Here is a 19,384-nt window from a genome sequence, read left to right as displayed (position 1 = left end):
TGAATTAAAAGACGAGCAAAATGAATTATTGCATCGCAACTACGCACCTTCGGAGTTGAAAATCGTGACAATCGATGAATCAGCTATTGAGGACGAATACTTTGTAGTAGAAGATATTCGTGATCACAGAGGTCCACCAGGTAACAGACAGTTCTTTGTTAAATGGGCTGGATTCGGAGAGAAGGCCAACACTTGGGAACCTGCCTCCAGTTTCACTGACCCAACCATTATTGATCGTTACTGGACTAAAATTGAAAAGATCAAACAACTAGAGCAAGAAAGAACAAATGCCAAAATTAAGGACATATCTGCATCTATAAAAAATAATAAGAGTGTAAATAAGAAGACAGAAATAAGCAAGAGGGCTCTTCCTACCAGACAAAGTAGAGAAGAAGCATCTGTTGTAACAAGAGCTAGTAAAAGACTAAGAAAATAACTTGTGAAATGATAAGAGAAGAAAGATAAAATTTCCTTACGATTAGAAAACATATCACGCTAGACTCTGTACACAATTGCATTACATATGTTACAGTCAACTTGTAAATGCTGACATAAATGATAATTATGCGCATGAATTGATATGTTCACCTTTTAAAGAGCCGACTACAACTATCAAAGATAGATTGACTCTGGTGGAGGGTAATGTTGTGAACATATAGAATCTATATGCATATGATGATCTGACACTAAATAAGTCTTCATTTACATACTAAAAATATATCATAATCAATTTACATCAGAAATAGACATAAAAGAACCTCTTGTACTGAATAAGACAATGTATCTTTTAATAGATCAAGACGTATAACCGAAGTCCATAATTTATATTATTTAATTAATTTAAAGTAGTCTATGATAATAGAGACTCAGACATTTGCATGAACTCTACTACTACTTACTCCGACATCTCTTCATATATAAATACCTAGAGAATGAAGAGCTAGAAAAAGATATATATTTTTGGATAATAAACCTATACAAGTTCTAATCGACTTCTTTGTTTTTATCTTCTCTCTTACATCACAACAGTGATGATCCAAAGACTCGTGCAAATGAGAGAGTGGTGTCTTATGCTTCTCGTGGTTTACGTGGTCCTGAAGCCCGCTACCATATTCATGAATTGGAGAGTCTCGCTCTGGTTTGGGGTCTGTTTACTTATAAACATCTGCTGAAAGGACGTCGTTTTCTGTTGGTAACTGATCATATTAGTCTGGTGCATATTTTCAAGCCGTCAAAGTCTACTATGAAGTTGAATCATTGGAGTGCCGCTGTTCTGGATTACGAATTTGACATCATTTTCAAAAGATCCGAGGATAATCTAGCCGATCCATTGTCTAGATCTATTTCCATTGAAGAATTCAAGGACAGGTTAGATTGCGGTGAAGATGTACTCAAAATAGTCTAAGGACTTATTGTTTCAAGTGTTTATATAATTAATTTAATTGTCAAAAAAAAAAAAAAAAACGTAGTGTAACTTTAGTTGTAGAAGTATAAATATCGCATTGTTAAAAAACTTAAATAAAGAATCAACAAAAGTTTCTTAAATCCAAAATCCAAAAAAGTTTCAAGATCCAGAATTGAAAAATATCCAAAAGGTTTCTATAATCCAAAGAATCATTTTATCGTTGGTGGAGACTTGTGTTTCGGTTTTGTGTTGGTGGTTCAAGTTGACTTTGGTTCCCTTTAAATAAGACTTACCTCTGTTTTATTTAATTGTATTTGTTGACACAATGGCTATTTCTTTTGCGTGGTTTCTCAGTTTGTACTACTTTTTGACGAATGGTTCATATCCACAAGATGCTGATGAAAAGGTGAAACAACGGGTCAGGTATCAGTGTAAGAAATTGGTGATTGCGGTTGATGGTCGTCTCTTGGAAGAAAACTCGGGCAGAGAGCTGTTACATGAAGCTAATGCGTTGGAGAAGGTTAAAGAGAGGCATCAAGAGAATCATCTGGGAATTCTGAATACGCTAGACAAGGTTGTCAAATTCTATGTTCTGCAGGATGCTCGTGATATGGTTACTACGGTGGTCAAGACGTGTGAAACATGTCAGTTTCGAGGAAAGGTCAAGGGGGTAAGGCTCAACTCTGGTGTAGTTGCGAAAACTCCAAGACGTCCGTTTTTTGTGAACAGGTTGTGCTTGAAGCATGCAGTAAATGGTGATCGTTGGAAGTTATTTCATCGTGAGGCGAAGTATATGGTTCTTGGTGTTCTGATTGCGCAAGTAAATGAGCAGTTTCAACGGTGGGTGAACTCAAGAGTAAACGCGTATTCAATGGTGGGTACGGCGGTTGAATTTTAAAAGAGAACTCCTTGCTCGGGGGCGGTACGTGTCATGTGTGCATGTTTGTTTTGGTTCGCTTTTTCGTTCTCTTTCGCGGTTTTTCTGGTGATTCTATTATGTTAACAAATCTTCAAATTGGAATGGTGCATGTCTCTGATGTTCCTTAAAGTACATACAAAGTTTGGTGTGATTTGGTCTAGGTCTGATGGTACAATGGTGTTCCAAAGATTTCAGCCAATGGTTCTGTCTTCTGTCAGACCCAATCAGATTCGAGTCAAAAACACTGATCGGTGTGTCAATTGTTGGGTCTGGATCTCAATTGTTGTACTTTTTTTTGGTTCCTTATTTGTCCTACTTCTTCCGTATTTTGTTTCATGATATTTTGCTGTGATTTAATTGTGTATTTTATTTTATTTTATTTTGTTTATTGTATTTGACAGTTCATCTCAGTTTGAATCTGTTGAATTTTATAATTTAATTGTATTAATTGTTCTCCTGTTTGACATTTCAAACGTAATTGCTTTTGGGCAAGTTTGATCTGTTCTAGATTAATGACAAGCAATTGTCTTTGTAGAAATTTATTCTAAAGAAAGTATAAAAGCTTAAAGAACTTTAGAAGGAATAAAAAAAATCAAGAAATTAATCTTAATAATCGAAACTTTTTTTTATAAATTTTCTTTTACATATATCTTCATTGTCTTTTGAAGGAACTGTGCCTAAGGTTATAATCTCTCTATTTGTGTCTATCTCTCTATAATTACAATAGTCTTTACAGTCTTCTGTTGTTAATTATTGGTTTATCTCTTTTATTTGTTGGTCTCGTCGTTCAAGGTAAACACAAAGGGAAAGAGAGGGAGTTGTCACAGGTACAGGTCATAAATGATAACTACCAATCCTTTTCTTTCTCTCCTTTGACGGGTGTGCTGCAAGGTTCCATCCTCAGCCCCCACTTATACAGTATATACATTAACTCCCTCCCCCAAATTCTTAGATCCAACTCCCTCTCAACATCCCCTACAACGCCGCTTAACAACATCAACTGTCTTCTCTTTGCCGACGACGTAGCTCTGCTCGCTGATCCTGATCAAATGCAGCATCTACTCAACAAAGCTGAACAACATTCAATCCTTACCGGCTATCGATGGTCGCCATCCAAATGCGCCATCATATCATCATCCTCCTCTCCTTCAACCACTTACACTCTTTATAACACACCTATACCCGCTACTGATACCTTCAAGTATCTTGGCATGCAATTCAACTTTCGTGGGATGGACACTCAACTGTTCATCAACTACACCAAGGACAAGGTGCAAAAGTCCATGTACCGTCTTCACAACATTGGCGCCCGGTCAAACGGGTTTTCACCTCTTCTAAGCATGCAAGCCTATCGACAATTCATTCGTCCTCAGATAGAATATGGCCTCTGCATCACCAATATCAACAACACCAACATGCCCGCTCTTGAGCGTATGCAAGATGATTGCCTTCGTCTCATCGTCGGTGGTCACTCAACCTCCTCAGTCAAGGCCTTTCGAGTCATGCTCAACCTGCCCACCATGGTAGAACGATGGCATGTTCTCAACACCAAGTACAACCTGCGCCTTACAAGGCTGCCAACAGAATCATTGATTCATCAAATCTACACTACCAACAATAGATACAGTCGCTTGTCGCTTATCAGCAAAAAGAATCCAATACACAACTCGTTTATTGGTGACAATTCAAACATTTCTGATAACAAAAAACTAAAAAAAATCTTCTCTTCTTTTCGGTCGCAGGCCCTCATCAATTCTTCGGAAAAGATGATCCAAGCCTGTCGACACGACCTTTCTATAGACCCTATTTTCTTTTTACCTATGACTAGGAAGGAGCAAAGACGACTACTGAGGTGGCGGATGAATTGGTTACCTGGCAGAAAGTCAGATTGCTATTGTGGAGGCGAAATGAGTCGAAACCATCTTCTTACTTGTCCAGCAATACCTCACACCTACTGGGAGCACATTCAACGCGTCTCTCAAAATAACCTACACCCTTTCGACCTGCTTATGAAACAACTTCCAACGAAGAAACCAAAAACAGTCGAAGAAAAACAACAGCTACTACAGAAATGGCAACCAATTTGGACTGATTTCCTCAATATTCTTTTCCTTGTTGATCAAATCTGTCACAAAAGCCAAGAGTCTTTCGAGCCTGAGCCTGATAAAGGCCAGCTACTATACGACTGGCTTCTTAAATAACAAAAAAATATACATATAAAAACAAAAACAAAAACAAAAACAAAAACAAAAACAAAAACAAAAGCAAAAAAAAAAAAAAGCAAAAGCAAAAAAAAATGAAACAAAAAAAATTTATTTATTTCAAAAAAAAAAAATTTCATTGTCAGCCATTTCATTGTTATGCTCAACATCCACCCATTCCACCACTCTTCTGCTGCTCAACTCACCACTTCTCATCTAGCCGAAGCATTAGCATTCTGACCTCTGCTATCTTGTAACCTCTAATCATCTCAAAACCGAGGATAGTTCGTTCTGCGTTCGTCCTTGCTCTAGCTCTCTTTTTTTCTCTTTCTTTTTTCTGCAACCAATTTCTGCACTTTTTTCCCCCCCTTTCTTGGGTTTTTTATTTCTGTACCACCAATCCCGAATATCTGTATTTTTCTTTTTGCCCGACTTATGGGATCGTATACGATATTCTTATTTTTGCTCATGCATAAACAAACATAATATTCACCTTAACCAACCGCGCGGGCATGTGCTCTTTTTCCCTTTGGTTAAATCATTGCCTAAATATCAATGTCGCGCTTCTGGCGCTAGTTCGATTCTGAGCAAGACCACGAGCATTTTTAATGCAAGTCGTTTGCTAGTTAATCCCGTGCTGTCGTAATACATCGTCTCCGCTTGGGCTTGGGAAACCCACTTCAGTACCTCTGTCCAGTCAAATCTTCCACGCTTTTTCTTCTGCTTGCTCAAATTACTAACCACTTAAAATCTGCTATTTGTATATATTGTATTTTTCAGCAATTAAGAGACAGTCTCAGAGAAATTAAGAGAAAATTATTGGATAAAATAAGAGAGAATTTTAGATCAATTAAGAGAAAACTGACCAATAAAATAAGAGAAAAAAAAGGGGCAATTAGTAGAAAGCTTATAGTGGTTACATTAAGTGTCCCATAAAACTCATTTGTAAGCATAAATTAATATATTTTCGTCGTATTGACCTTGTGTTAGTATCAGAAAAAGCGCATTTTTTGCTGGTTACTTCAATTTCTTTATTTAGTAAGAGGCACCATTTTTGGACAACTTAGGTAAAAATGACGTAGCGTTTTCAAAAAAATTTCCTGCAAAACTTGAATACCTTATTTTCTTCGGCGAATAAGCATTCTCAATCGTGCGTTTTTCACATTCTTCGGCAAATTCTAGCACAAACAACCCGACTACATATAAATGCGGCAAGCTTTTCAGAGAAAAATTCTCTTTTCTTCATTCTATATACATACCTTTTCTCCTTATTATCATGCCTTACAGCCTCCCATACGATAAACGAAACAATGTCAAATCTGCACTTTTATCTGGCAAATCGATTCTTTAGGTCTCAAAACTAACAGGGGTTGCCAAATCAACAGTTTCTCGTACTAGAAAAGAGTTGCCAGAAATGAAAACTTGCACTGGTACCGGTAGACCATCAAGAGTAGGTCATCTTACGGCTTGTCTGCTACGAATGAAAGTCCGAACTGGAGCATTGAAGAATGTTAAAGAAGTCCAAACTTGGTTGTCTGGACAGGGTATTGCTTTGACGTATAGTGGAACAGTCTCTCTGATGAAAAGGGTAGGATTATACTTGTGGTGATCTGAGCACTTTCAATACAAAATATAATAAATAATCTTTCATCATATAAATGAATAATCACTTATAGCACTATACATTATAAATATAAAGTAAGCACTGTATAATGACAGTAAATAACGGTAACTGGGATAATATGGATATTTACAAATAAGGAAACCATAATTGTACCTTTTAGGTAACAAGGAGAATTAAAGGAGAATTTATATAATCAATTCCCAGGCACACGCTGTCAAGGTGTTAAGTAATCAATAATCAGTAATCATAATTAGTCAATAAATCAGGTAGTATAAAAGACAACCTGGAAAAGATATATTTTAGAACAATCAATTTATTTTTGTAATAAAGAAGTACTGAACAGTCTCACTGTATTTCTTTGTTTTCTTTCTATCTTCTATTCTATCTTCATTCACAACCCAAACATCACAAGCATAAACTGGAACCAAACGGACATCACTTTCCAACTTGTCCAAGACTTATCTATAGGCTTCCACTCCAAAGGCGTTGCAAATGCGTACAAAAGACCCTCGAAATTTCTCCGCTATGGGGCAGGTGTTTACTGTAAAACTGATCAAGCATCAGATAAACAGTAGCGCGTTAAAGATGTCGTCAAGAATGTTGTGAGGATAAGATGAAAAAAAAATATTTTTCCTGTTTGTTGGCTAAAAAAAAGAACGACGACGCCCACTAAGCCATTTATCAATCAAAATTAAGAGCTCTTCCTGTAAAAAAAATCGCGAAAGCTACTTTCGCTTTGTTTGCAGTTTAAAAACGGGATCATGTCCAAGCGCAACAAAACCAACAAGAACAGCGAAAACGATGACCATGAGATTATATGGCTCCATTTGAAGGACAGCCTTGTTAATTATGGTGTTTCACTCATTTCATAAAACCAGAAGTTAAAAAAAACATCAAACAAATAACCTCCTGTTCTTTTTCCCTCGTAGAACATTGGAAATCGAATGCATGCACCGACTGGAACATCACATCCTATGACGAAAGCCTTTCCCGCAGGCAGTTTACCAGCAAGCGTTCATGCCATATATACATGGGCGAAGACCTTGATAGACTTGCCAATGCATTTATTAATACCAAGATAATGAGAGAAGTGTCACGAGTCAGGAAACAGCTGAGCAACGCGAAAAAGGACGTCATCAACAATTACTTTTGGGACAATCATGCCATTGCTTTGCAACAAGATATTGTCGATCGACAGAGGTCGCAAACAAAATTGGAAACTAACATCATTAGTATCGAAAGCTCGCTGATGTCACAGCATTCTAAACAACTTGAGCAATCGTCAATAAGCACCAAACGACTGCAGGAATCATCGCCAGCTTCGACTTCGTCCAAAAAACGACTTATAAACTTATCATCATCAACTTCACACTTGAAAATTCCATCTTTATCTGAAGAAGAATCATCCACTCGACTGTCTAGTAATTCATTGCCATCCACATCCAATCCGTTAACTGAAACAGAAAACTCACCAAAGCATGCCACAGATACATCACCATCAACACCCTCAGGACGCTTATCATCTGCTCCGAAGCTTAATGACACGTCACCATCACTGTTCTCGCCCACAAAATCAGGACTATTGCATTCACCCGTCCCTATTCTTGAAACCAATGCAATGTCATCACCCCCTTCTCAGAAGTAGTTGAAACGGATGGTATTGTCTGCGACACTACTGAGCTATCCATTGCCACAATTATCAAACGGGAGGCAACCAACTTACATGACCAATATAAGCATGGAAACCCCCTATCTTCGCGACAGCGAAAGATTATGTCCAATGGCCTATCGTCGATCTTGGATCTGGTTGATCAATCGTACACTTCTCAGCGAAAGCTTTTTACATCCGCAAAATGGCAACAAATCAACCAAATATTCCAAAACAAACATCGCATCCCAGATACTTCCCCCCCTGAATCCTACCCTCAGCACAACCTTGAAAGTCATCGATGCCACGTTAAAGCAGACCTCTAACATCAAAATGGGACTACTTTATCTGTACAAAATCTATGGCAAGCACCATTCTACCAGCCTTATGCCTTCTCTCCAAATTCTTGAACATGTACTGAATCTACTGGATTGGGAATCTGATTTACTCCAGGCCAAGCCCACTACTATGATCTCTGAAACTGACTACGTCGCGTACATTTGGCTCCCCCTGTTTAGAAAGCTGTTCCATGCTGGCACCAACATACAGATCAAAACTGGCGAAACTACATTCCCATTCTCCACTGCTTCTAAGCAACAACTTTACCCAGGTGCATCAAATGTGACAAGTTTCAAAATCGATTTGCGATTTGTCGTTCACCAAGGTGGTTTAGAATTTGATGTATATTCAGTTGAAGCTTGTTGTAACAGCGCAAATGACGACAAAATTATTGCAGACGAGGAAAAGCTCAATCGGGAAGTTAAGGACGATCTTGATGCAATGATGTCTTTGGTACAATATGAATCGCGCGCCTGCACAGCATGGGGTGTGCAAATTATGGGACCATCTTGTCTGATTTTCTCCTTACATCTATCAGATCAAGGTCTCTATATTGCTCTACTGCGTTTTGATATCATGTTACCACGATCCACCGCTGAATTGATCAAGTTTGAAAAAATTATGGTAGATCTCCTCACATTTCACCGTGAGGTTCTCAAATCAGTCAACTTTGTCATGGAACACCTCATCAGCAACAAGCAATTAAAATCACTGAATCTACCCAAGGCACAAATGACATCAGCAATGCAGGATAGCTCTCCGCAACGGGACACCTGGTACACACCTCCGAAAGGAACTGCTTCTCGGTAACCTGTGCGACTAGTGAGCGCGGTTCCTCAATCATTGAATGCCAAACTCTTGTCCATTGCTTGTGAAGAGAGCATGGCTATCTTACAAAAAAAAGCAACTGGCGTGAATCTCGTGGCAGACGAGTTTGGATGGGCATTTGACGGAAAAGTATGGCAAAATTTGAACCTGGGAATATCGATGCCCCACAACCCATATGAAAATGATGTTTGAAGCAAAAAAAGTAATTGTACCGGTATCGCTGGATGATTACGCAGCTAAAATTTCGCGCGTCTTGCGCATTAGTTATCCGTAATACTTGAATAAAGGGCAAACTGAAAAATTCATGGCTGCGTGCGCAAATTGTTTCCGGAAAGAGTGTACAAAGAAAAAAAAAAGGGTAATTAGTAGAAAGCACTTTTCTCACTATTATTAACAAAAAATGGATATTGATTATGATATGAACGAGATCTCTCTACGCGACGAAGATATTGAAGCTGTACCCGAGATTATTGTCAGTGTAATGTCGATGATGAGAAAGAAGTGGGAGTATAACATCACTGCATCAGCCATGGAGTTAGATGAAAATGTAACGATGGAGCTGAAGGAAGGGCACGAGGGTGATGAGCCCAGTAATAGCTCGGACGAGGAGGAAAATGAAGCTGATGTGCAGAGTAGTGAGAGCGATTTGAAAGAAGAGAAGTCTCTCAGAGACCTGACTGAAAAAAAAGACGATGCTAGCAATGCTAGACGTGTATACACTCAGCAGGATATCAACAAGCTTATTGCTCTGTTAGTTGAACAGGTACCTATAAAGGATGCAGCTTTAAAGACAGGAATAAATGAAAAATCAGCCTACCGTTTCAAATCGCAGTGGCAGAAAACTGGGGAGGTACCTCAACAGAAGAAAAGAGGACGCAGAATGGGAACTGTCTCTGAGCTTACTGAGAAGCACTCGAAGTTTATTATCGACCTTGTTGATGAGCGTTCAACTACAACTGTAGCTGGAATACACGAGTTGTTGATCATAGAGTTTCCAAGTCTCTCTGCAAGCCCATCCGCAGTATACAGACATCTTAGGACCAGCTGTGCACTATCTATGAAGAAGTTGGAGAAGATTTCAGTTACTAGAAATTCAGAAGAAACTCTGAAGAAGAGAAAGGAGACCATCCTTCAATGGCTAGCTGATAGAGAAATGGACTTTGAGAACAATTGCGTATTTTTGGATGAAGCAGGATTCAATCTTCACATGACACGCACTCGTGGCTGGTCTAAGAAGGGAGCACCTGCTAAGACAACTGTCCCTGCTTCAAAAGGCACTACAATAACCATCCTTGGTGCCATCTCAAGTGCCGGCGTTATTGATATTTCCTTGAGAAAGCCAATAATGGTTTCGGGAGCTAAGAAGAGAAGAGTAGATGGTAAAGTTGTTACAACAACAGCCAAAGTTGGAACAAGGGCCGAGCATTATCTTAATTACTTGAGTAATGTGATGGATGTTCTTGACCGAAACAACGTGAGGGGCTTTTACTTGGTAATGGACAATGCTCCCATACATAAGCCAGCTACAGTAAGAAATTTGATAGAAAGCAGAGGCTATAGGTGTGCATATCTTCCACCATACTCACCATTCCTAAACCCAATTGAGCTATTCTGGTCGAAGGTGAAGTATGGTGTCAAAAGAAAATATTTTGAAACTGGTGAGACACTCACACCCAGAATCATGGATGCCTGCTCCAAGGTAACCAAGAAAGACTGCCAAGGCTGGATCCACCATTCCCTCGGATTCTTTGAAAAGTGCTTAGCCCTGGAGAAAAACTTATAATGAGATTAAAGCATAAATAAGCTTTCTACTAATTGCCCCTTTTTTTTCTCTTAATTTTTCCTGAGTTTTTCTCTTATTTTATTGGTCAGTTTTCTCTTAATTGATCTAAAATTTTCTTTTATTTTATCCAATAATTTTCTCTTATTTTCTCTGAGACTGTCTCTTAATTGCTGAAAAATACAATATATTGCCCGACTTATGGGATCGTCTTACAATAGTATTATTAGCTTGATATCTAATAAAAAATTAATATTCACCTTAACCAACCGCGCGAGGTTAATAATCGAGTAAGGTCGCGCGTGAAAAACAGCCCCTTTTTATAAGAAAATTGGAGTTTAAAACCAACACCCTACATCCCGTACTCTCCCATATCAACACCTACTTTTGGAAAACATCTTTATCTTCAGTAAAAATAGATATAGTTTCTACACCAATCAATTAATTAGCTCAAACAAAAACACCTACTAAAACAAGAAAAAAACAGCCTAAAAAACACATACACAAAAAAAAAAAAAAATTAAATTAATTCACCCAACAATGTCAGATACTCGCCCTGCGTCTATCCCTGACCTCTCGCCTCATGCTCAACAGATCATGCAGCAATTCTTCAAGTGCCATAATTTAATCAGCTGCACCTTTTGCGCTGAATTTGGCACACTTGGATATATTGCCAACAACACAACCACACCTGCACTCCCTGTGTTTCAATGCACAAAGTGTCACGAAAAGCCTTCTTTTCCAGTAGTCGAAAAGGAGATTCAACAGGCCATTGATGCCTCTACACGTGGTGCCACAACCACCATTACCAAAACCACCAGCGCAACTCGACAGCCCAAAAAGCGAAGCAGAGTCGCAAGTGATGCCAGCAATGGCTCACAAAAAGGTACACCTATTGCCACTCCAGTAAAGAGTGGTCAACTCATCAACAACAACAGCAACAACAACAACACCACTCACAGTGCAATTCACGACAAGGAAATTGCACTTTTAAAAGATATGCTCTTGTCTCTCCAAGATAAACTCTCTGAATTTGAAAGAGAAAACAAGATGATAAAGAGCCAATTGCAAACATATGCAACAAAAAACGCCGAGCTTGAACAACAACTGTTAAAGCAGCAAAAACAGCAAGCAATTATTGAATTGCAACAACAACAACAACAACAACAACAACAGCAACAAACAGACCAAGATGATCTTGTTATGGTAGATGATGCTGAATATCCTCCCCTTGGTGCTGCCCAGTCCAAGTACGCACATTCTTTTGATGTCAAGAAGCGTCTTGCTGAGCGCTCGGTAACACCCTTAAACTACAGAAAAATACTCATAAAAAAACAAAAAAACACACAAAAACCTACTAACAAAAAAAATATCTGTGATGTTATGATAATAGAGTTATATAATAAGATGATAAAGAGACAAAGGTAGATACTTTGAGACTGTTCTATACAATTTTTATTGTTCTTTTTGATTATAAATTATTCTAGCATATTTATACATGAAGAGATGTCGGAGTAAGTAGTAGTAGAGTTCATGCAAATGACTGAGTCTGTTGTATACACAGCATTATTCATCCCTTCTTACACTAGTTATGCCTTAAAAGAGCAAGTATTAATATCATGTATAAATATATCTTTCAATCACAGTTTTATCCGCAGCTTCGATGGATGTCTTCCATCTTAGTTTAAACATGTTAAAGATCAGACCATCACATAATCACAAATTGACATCTGCATCAATACCAATGGTAGACGAGGTCTGTGCCCTGATCATGTACCCAGTTCTTGTGTACCTTAATCCACTCAACCGATTAGCTAGTGTATACACACTCAGTCCCAAATCAAGGATAATCAATTATCACACAAACAGTATAAATACAATACAAAATATAACCTTTAATAAAGCAGACTTCTTTTGGCCGTTTTGGTTCTAATCGACTTATTGATTTGACCATTTTATTAGTGATTATATCACAGAGTCTCTATTATCATAGACTACTTTAAATTAATTAAATAATATAAATTATGGATTTCGGCTATACGTCTTGATCTATTAAAAGATCCATTGTCTTATTCAGTACAAGAGGTTCTTTTATGTCTATTTCTGATGTAAATTGATTATGATGTATTTTAGTATGTAAATGAAGACTTATTTAATGTCAGATCATCACAATATCTCTACAGCTGTCAGAGCTTTCACGCAACCACCTACTGAGCAACAAGGTTTTAGCTATGTCTATTATCCTTCTAAATCAAGACTCAGTAGAAAAACACAGAGACAGCACCTAAAGACATTAGGTGTAACCAACGGACGTGTGTTGGATATCCATTATCCTTCACGTAACGTAGTTGCCCTTTTAGTTCACAACGACTACCGTCAACAACTGATTGACACGTTAAAACAAACCAAAGTAGATCCCTTGAACAATTTCTCACCATTGGATCCCAGCATTCTAACCAATGTTGAATACAACACCATGTCTGTTGAAGAAAAAACAAAAATTGCAGCAGACAAACACAACCAAAGACTTGTTCGTGCGCTCCCTTTCATCAGGGATCATATCTCAAAAGCTGTAGCAGCATTCTTCCGCAAGGAGAACCTCATCACCGATGCACAACATCAACAGTTTTTGGAACAGTACAACAAAAAAGCAGCCAACTCAGCTGCAACAGTAATTAACTCGACCACTACTAGTGTCACCCCCTCCACTCCTTCCGTGTCACCTGCTGTTCTTGACAATGGCACCACACCTGCACCAACAGCCACAAACACTGATATGGAAACCGGGTTATAATGAGGAAACTCAGCATAGCTTGTGTAAATGCCAATGGTAAACTTCGTCAAGAAGCCATTGACTCTATTTTATATTACTGTAAAAACATCGATATCCTTTTTATAACAGAGACCTGGCTCCCTCCAGATAAAACTATACCCACCCATTGGCAACAATATCATATTTATGGCGAACCAGTCGTAAATTCTGATCGTTGTCAAATGGGCATTTCACTCTTTATTAACCCTCTCTTTAAATATAGCAAAATACATGTAGACACACAAAAATCAAAATACTTTTTGACTTGTCATTTAGACAATCTAAAAATTTACTGTGTCTATTTACCCCCCTCACCTTCTTTAGATAATGCAACAACTATGCAGATCCTTGAATCTATTACACTCACTCCCAACACAATTCTCTGCGGTGATTTCAATGCCCGCATGGGTAAGCGTACTGGGGATAGTCGATGGAATACTCGAGGCAACAAATTCTCCGCCTATTTAGATACCCACTCACTCATTGACTATAATTCACTCCTTCAATATGCCAAGCCAACTCGAGTGGTTTACAAAGAAAGATCCAGCACTACTGAAACGAGCATTGTTGATTACTTCATTTCACAATCCACTCTTGTACAGCCAAAATTAGACATCAGAACTGACCTATCGGTTCTTGGATCTGATCACAAGCTCATGATTTTCTCCTTTGTTTGGATAGACCATGACGTGCGTGATGATACCCCTCCAGAGCCTTTACGGAACAGATGGAAGCTTAGTAGACTTCCAGAAATGCCTGTTCGAACAGCCTACATTCAGACTATGCAACAACAATTTTACAGCAAGAATTGTGGTGATCTGAGCACTTTCAATACAAAATATAATAAATAATCTTTCATCATATAAATGAATAATCACTTATAGCACTATACATTATAAATATAAAGTAAGCACTGTATAATGACAGTAAATAACGGTAACTGGGATAATATGGATATTTACAAATAAGGAAACCATAATTGTACCTTTTAGGTAACAAGGAGAATTAAAGGAGAATTTATATAATCAATTCCCAGGCACACGCTGTCAAGGTGTTAAGTAATCAATAATCAGTAATCATAATTAGTCAATAAATCAGGTAGTATAAAAGACAACCTGGAAAAGATATATTTTAGAACAATCAATTTATTTTTGTAATAAAGAAGTACTGAACAGTCTCACTGTATTTCTTTGTTTTCTTTCTATCTTCTATTCTATCTTCATTCACAACCCAAACATCACACCCCTACAACTTGGCGAACCTCACAAGTTGTGCCGCTTTTTAAGCGTGGTGATCCTCTGGATCCCTCAAGCTATAGACCGATTAGTTTGACTTCGGTCTTTCGAAAGGTTTTGGAATACTGTCTGCAACAACCTCTCTACGACCAAACAGATTTTATTGATATCGCACAAGGGGGTTTTAAGCCTTTCCTTAGTGCTCTGGATCAAGCTGCTTGCCTAGACGAGCTGATTCACCGCTATCACCAGACCCACTATAAATATCCCACTATTGCATTCCTTGACATTGCAAAAGCATACGATACTGTGGATAGAGATATCATCTGGGATGTTATCCATGCTCACTGTGACCCCCTACTACTGAAAATGCTGAAAAGCCTCTTTGATGATGTACAGGTACAGGTCATAAATGATAACTACCAATCCTTTTCTTTCTCTCCTTTGACGGGTGTGCTGCAAGGTTCCATCCTCAGCCCCCACTTATACAGTATATACATTAACTCCCTCCCCCAAATTCTTAGATCCAACTCCCTCTCAACATCCCCTACAACGCCGCTTAACAACATCAACTGTCTTCTCTTTGCCGACGACGTAGCTCTGCTCGCTGATCCTGATCAAATGCAGCATCTACTCAACAAAGCTGAACAACATTCAATCCTTACCGGCTATCGATGGTCGCCATCCAAATGCGCCATCATATCATCATCCTCCTCTCCTTCAACCACTTACACTCTTTATAACACACCTATACCCGCTGTTGTGAACATATAGAATCTATATGCATATGATGATCTGACACTAAATAAGTCTTCATTTACATACTAAAATATATCATAATCAATTTACATCAGAAATAGACATAAAAGAACCTCTTGTACTAAATAAGACAATGTATCTTTTAATAGATCAAGACTTATAACCGAAATCCATAATTTACATTATTTAATTAATTTAAAGTAGTCTATGATAATAGAGACTCAGTCATTTGCATGAACTCTACTACTACTTACTCCGACATCTCTTCATATATAAATACCTAGAGAATGAAGAGCTAGAGATATAGATATTTTTGGATAATAAACCTATACAAGTTCTAATCGACTTCTTTGTTTTTATCTTCTCTCTTACATCACAACACCCGCTACTGATACCTTCAAGTATCTTGGCATGCAATTCAACTTTCGTGGGATGGACACTCAACTGTTCATCAACTACACCAAGGACAAGGTGCAAAAGTCCATGTACCGTCTTCACAACATTGGCGCCCGGTCAAACGGGTTTTCACCTCTTCTAAGCATGCAAGCCTATCGACAATTCATTCGTCCTCAGATAGAATATGGCCTCTGCATCACCAATATCAACAACACCAACATGCCCGCTCTTGAGCGTATGCAAGATGATTGCCTTCGTCTCATCGTCGGTGGTCACTCAACCTCCTCAGTCAAGGCCTTTCGAGTCATGCTCAACCTGCCCACCATGGTAGAACGATGGCATGTTCTCAACACCAAGTACAACCTGCGCCTTACAAGGCTGCCAACAGAATCATTGATTCATCAAATCTACACTACCAACAATAGATACAGTCGCTTGTCGCTTATCAGCAAAAAGAATCCAATACACAACTCGTTTATTGGTGACAATTCAAACATTTCTGATAACAAAAAACTAAAAAAAATCTTCTCTTCTTTTCGGTCGCAGGCCCTCATCAATTCTTCGGAAAAGATGATCCAAGCCTGTCGACACGACCTTTCTATAGACCCTATTTTCTTTTTACCTATGACTAGGAAGGAGCAAAGACGACTACTGAGGTGGCGGATGAATTGGTTACCTGGCAGAAAGTCAGATTGCTATTGTGGAGGCGAAATGAGTCGAAACCATCTTCTTACTTGTCCAGCAATACCTCACACCTACTGGGAGCACATTCAACGCGTCTCTCAAAATAACCTACACCCTTTCGACCTGCTTATGAAACAACTTCCAACGAAGAAACCAAAAACAGTCGAAGAAAAACAACAGCTACTACAGAAATGGCAACCAATTTGGACTGATTTCCTCAATATTCTTTTCCTTGTTGATCAAATCTGTCACAAAAGCCAAGAGTCTTTCGAGCCTGAGCCTGATAAAGGCCAGCTACTATACGACTGGCTTCTTAAATAACAAAAAAATATACATATAAAAACAAAAACAAAAACAAAAACAAAAACAAAAACAAAAACAAAAGCAAAAAAAAAAAAAAGCAAAAGCAAAAAAAAATGAAACAAAAAAATTTATTTATTTCAAAAAAAAAAAAATTTCATTGTCAGCCATTTCATTGTTATGCTCAACATCCACCCATTCCACCACTCTTCTGCTGCTCAACTCACCACTTCTCATCTAGCCGAAGCATTAGCATTCTGACCTCTGCTATCTTGTAACCTCTAATCATCTCAAAACCGAGGATAGTTCGTTCTGCGTTCGTCCTTGCTCTAGCTCTCTTTTTCTCTCTTTCTTTTTTCTGCAACCAATTTCTGCACTTTTTTCCCCCCCTTTCTTGGGTTTTTTATTTCTGTACCACCAATCCCGAATATCTGTATTTTTCTTTTTGCCCGACTTATGGGATCGTATACGATATTCTTATTTTTGCTCATGCATAAACAAACATAATATTTACCTTAACCAACCGCGCGCTGTTATATTCTTATAATTGTGTACAGCGACTCCACCCCCAAAGTTCGTTTTCCTATTTTATAAATTCGCTTTGGCATCACCCAAAATGTTACGTCATAAATTTGAAAAGTCACAGGTTTCGCTCAGGTTTCGGTTTCGCTCAGGTTTCGTTCAGGTTTCGTTCAGGTTTCGCTCAGGTTTCGTTCAGGTTTCGCTCAGGTTTCGCTCAGGTTTCGCTCAGGTTTCGTTCAGGTTTCGTTCAGGTTTCGTTCAGGTTTCGCTCAGGTTTCGTTCAGGTTTCGCTCAGGTTTCGCTCAGGTTTCGTTCAGGTTTCGTTCAGGTTTCGTTCAGGTTTCGCTCAGGTTTCGTTCAGGTTTCGCTCAGGTTTCGCTCAGGTTTCGTTCAGGTTTCGCTCAGGTTTCGCTCAGGTTTCGCTCAGGTTTCGTTCAAATTTGCTAGACTTTTTTTTTTTTTTTTTTTTTTTTTTGCTTCATTGATTTTGTAAATCATGAATTACAGAGGTAATCATTTTGTGTATTTGACAGAGTAGTTGTAATAATGTTGGTGATTTTAGGATCGTGGATGATGGCTTTTGACATTAAATCTGTTCCAGGACGCAACAACTTGGGAAGAACGAATAAACTCATTTTAAATCGAAACCTGAACGAAACCTGAGCGAAACCGAAACCTGAGCGAAACCGAAACCTGAGCGAAACCTGTGACTTTTCAAATTTATGACGTAACACTTTGGGTGATGCCAAAGCGAATTTGGATGATTTACAAAAACGAACTTTGACCAATCAAAAAGCGAATTTCAGTCGGCGACAAAAGCGAATTTATAAAATAGGAAAACGAAATTTGGGGTGGAATCGCTGTATAAATTATAGGGAAATTTAAAAAAAAACCCCCCAACAAATAATGACGTCAGCAAAAGTTCGTTTCGAAATTTAAGCTTTCGGTTCGATAATTCTTCTCTCTGTGCCAAAAAAGTTTTATAGGTGTACCTAGCAGAGAGATGAAGCTTCCATATGGTGATTATTTATAAATCAAATTTTGGACTTTAGAACTAAATCTCAGGTGTTCAAAGGCAACAAGTAATAGAAAATTTTTATCCTCAACAAGTCAATTATCGTTGAGTCTCATCAGATTCTTGTACTCTTATTGATAAATATAAAAAGATGACTACATATCCTATTGGCTTTTGAGCTTTATTGTATGATAAGTATGAGCGTTGAGACCAACATATTTCTAAGTTCTGTATTCAAAAATAATATAGTTGGTTCGAAAATAAAGTCGTGCCCTAGATTTATCGACCTTGCTTATTTCAGACTTCAATTTGTTTTTGATTTATTCGAACTTTTTTAATACAATGTTTTGCGTTTGACAGCTCACACCTGACAACGGATTTTTTTGCATTCAATCTATCACCAATAAAAAGTAAATATATTCTTGTCCTGGGGTGAGCTTTCAAATCTTTATACTTTTTTTCATTACCGGACTGACATTTTTTATTTTACTTCTTCATTCTTTTCCGATGGAAATTACCATCAAGTATTGTAAAACTCTTATAGTTTTTTAGCATTCGATTTTGTCGATAAGACATAGATCGTTCTAAAAACGATAAACGAGCAGTTTGATTCAATTCCTCGTCACTTATTGTCATTGTCTTATAGTGCCTAATACAACTACTACCATTTAGGCCTAATGGCATCATTGCTTCTCCCTTTAATAGCATACAGTATTTATTGCAAAAACTGGTGGAATGAGTAGTCAATAATGAGGAAATATTCATACGAAAAATTAAAAGGTTCAAACCACAAAGTCAAACACTTGGGCAACTTGTATAGATTCGTTAACAGCTACAACTGATAGCATTAGGAGATCAACAAGATTGCGAAAGTATCAGACATGCGTCGTCCCTTAACATGGGAATGTCATTATTCG

The 19,384-nt window shown here is 38.1% G+C and overlaps 6 protein-coding genes across 6 annotated transcripts; all 6 read left to right on the top strand.

The window, feature by feature from the left end:
• Nucleotides 1-7,179: 7,179 nt before the first annotated feature.
• Nucleotides 7,180-7,794, top strand: B0P05DRAFT_573373 (uncharacterized protein; the record flags this gene model as incomplete). Its single annotated transcript, XM_051581505.1, has 1 exon — nucleotides 7,180-7,794. The coding sequence occupies one exon, from the start codon at nucleotides 7,180-7,182 to the stop codon at nucleotides 7,792-7,794; it is 615 nt and encodes a 204-aa protein (XP_051432886.1).
• A 128-nt stretch (nucleotides 7,795-7,922) lies between these two features.
• Nucleotides 7,923-8,123, top strand: B0P05DRAFT_474195 (uncharacterized protein; the record flags this gene model as incomplete). Its single annotated transcript, XM_051574775.1, has 1 exon — nucleotides 7,923-8,123. The coding sequence occupies one exon, from the start codon at nucleotides 7,923-7,925 to the stop codon at nucleotides 8,121-8,123; it is 201 nt and encodes a 66-aa protein (XP_051432885.1).
• Nucleotides 8,124-8,265: 142 nt separating this feature from the next.
• On the top strand, nucleotides 8,266-8,946 carry B0P05DRAFT_474331 (uncharacterized protein; the record flags this gene model as incomplete). The annotated part of the gene is made up of 1 exon (XM_051574787.1): nucleotides 8,266-8,946. One exon carries the CDS (start codon nucleotides 8,266-8,268, stop codon nucleotides 8,944-8,946), a length of 681 nt encoding a protein of 226 aa, XP_051432884.1.
• Nucleotides 8,947-11,284: 2,338 nt separating this feature from the next.
• Nucleotides 11,285-12,105, top strand: B0P05DRAFT_573371 (uncharacterized protein; the record flags this gene model as incomplete). Its single annotated transcript, XM_051581504.1, has 2 exons — nucleotides 11,285-12,040; nucleotides 12,061-12,105. The coding sequence occupies 2 exons, from the start codon at nucleotides 11,285-11,287 to the stop codon at nucleotides 12,103-12,105; spliced, it is 801 nt and encodes a 266-aa protein (XP_051432883.1).
• An 839-nt stretch (nucleotides 12,106-12,944) lies between these two features.
• Nucleotides 12,945-13,352, top strand: B0P05DRAFT_439696 (uncharacterized protein; the record flags this gene model as incomplete). The annotated part of the gene is made up of 1 exon (XM_051573742.1): nucleotides 12,945-13,352. A coding segment is annotated over one exon (408 nt), but the record flags the coding sequence as incomplete, so codon positions are not given.
• Nucleotides 13,353-13,537: 185 nt separating this feature from the next.
• B0P05DRAFT_474180 (Endonuclease/exonuclease/phosphatase) lies at nucleotides 13,538-14,407 on the top strand (the record flags this gene model as incomplete). Its single annotated transcript, XM_051574773.1, has 1 exon — nucleotides 13,538-14,407. The coding sequence occupies one exon, from the start codon at nucleotides 13,538-13,540 to the stop codon at nucleotides 14,405-14,407; it is 870 nt and encodes a 289-aa protein (XP_051432881.1).
• Between the last annotated feature and the right edge of the window lie 4,977 nt (nucleotides 14,408-19,384).

This window comes from Gilbertella persicaria, assembly GCF_025201335.1.
Source record: "Gilbertella persicaria strain CBS 190.32 chromosome Unknown B0P05scaffold_32, whole genome shotgun sequence".
Lineage (NCBI taxonomy): Eukaryota > Fungi > Mucoromycota > Mucoromycetes > Mucorales > Choanephoraceae > Gilbertella > Gilbertella persicaria.
Note: the sequence above shows the minus strand (reverse complement) of the source record. Positions and strands in the feature narration are given on the sequence as shown.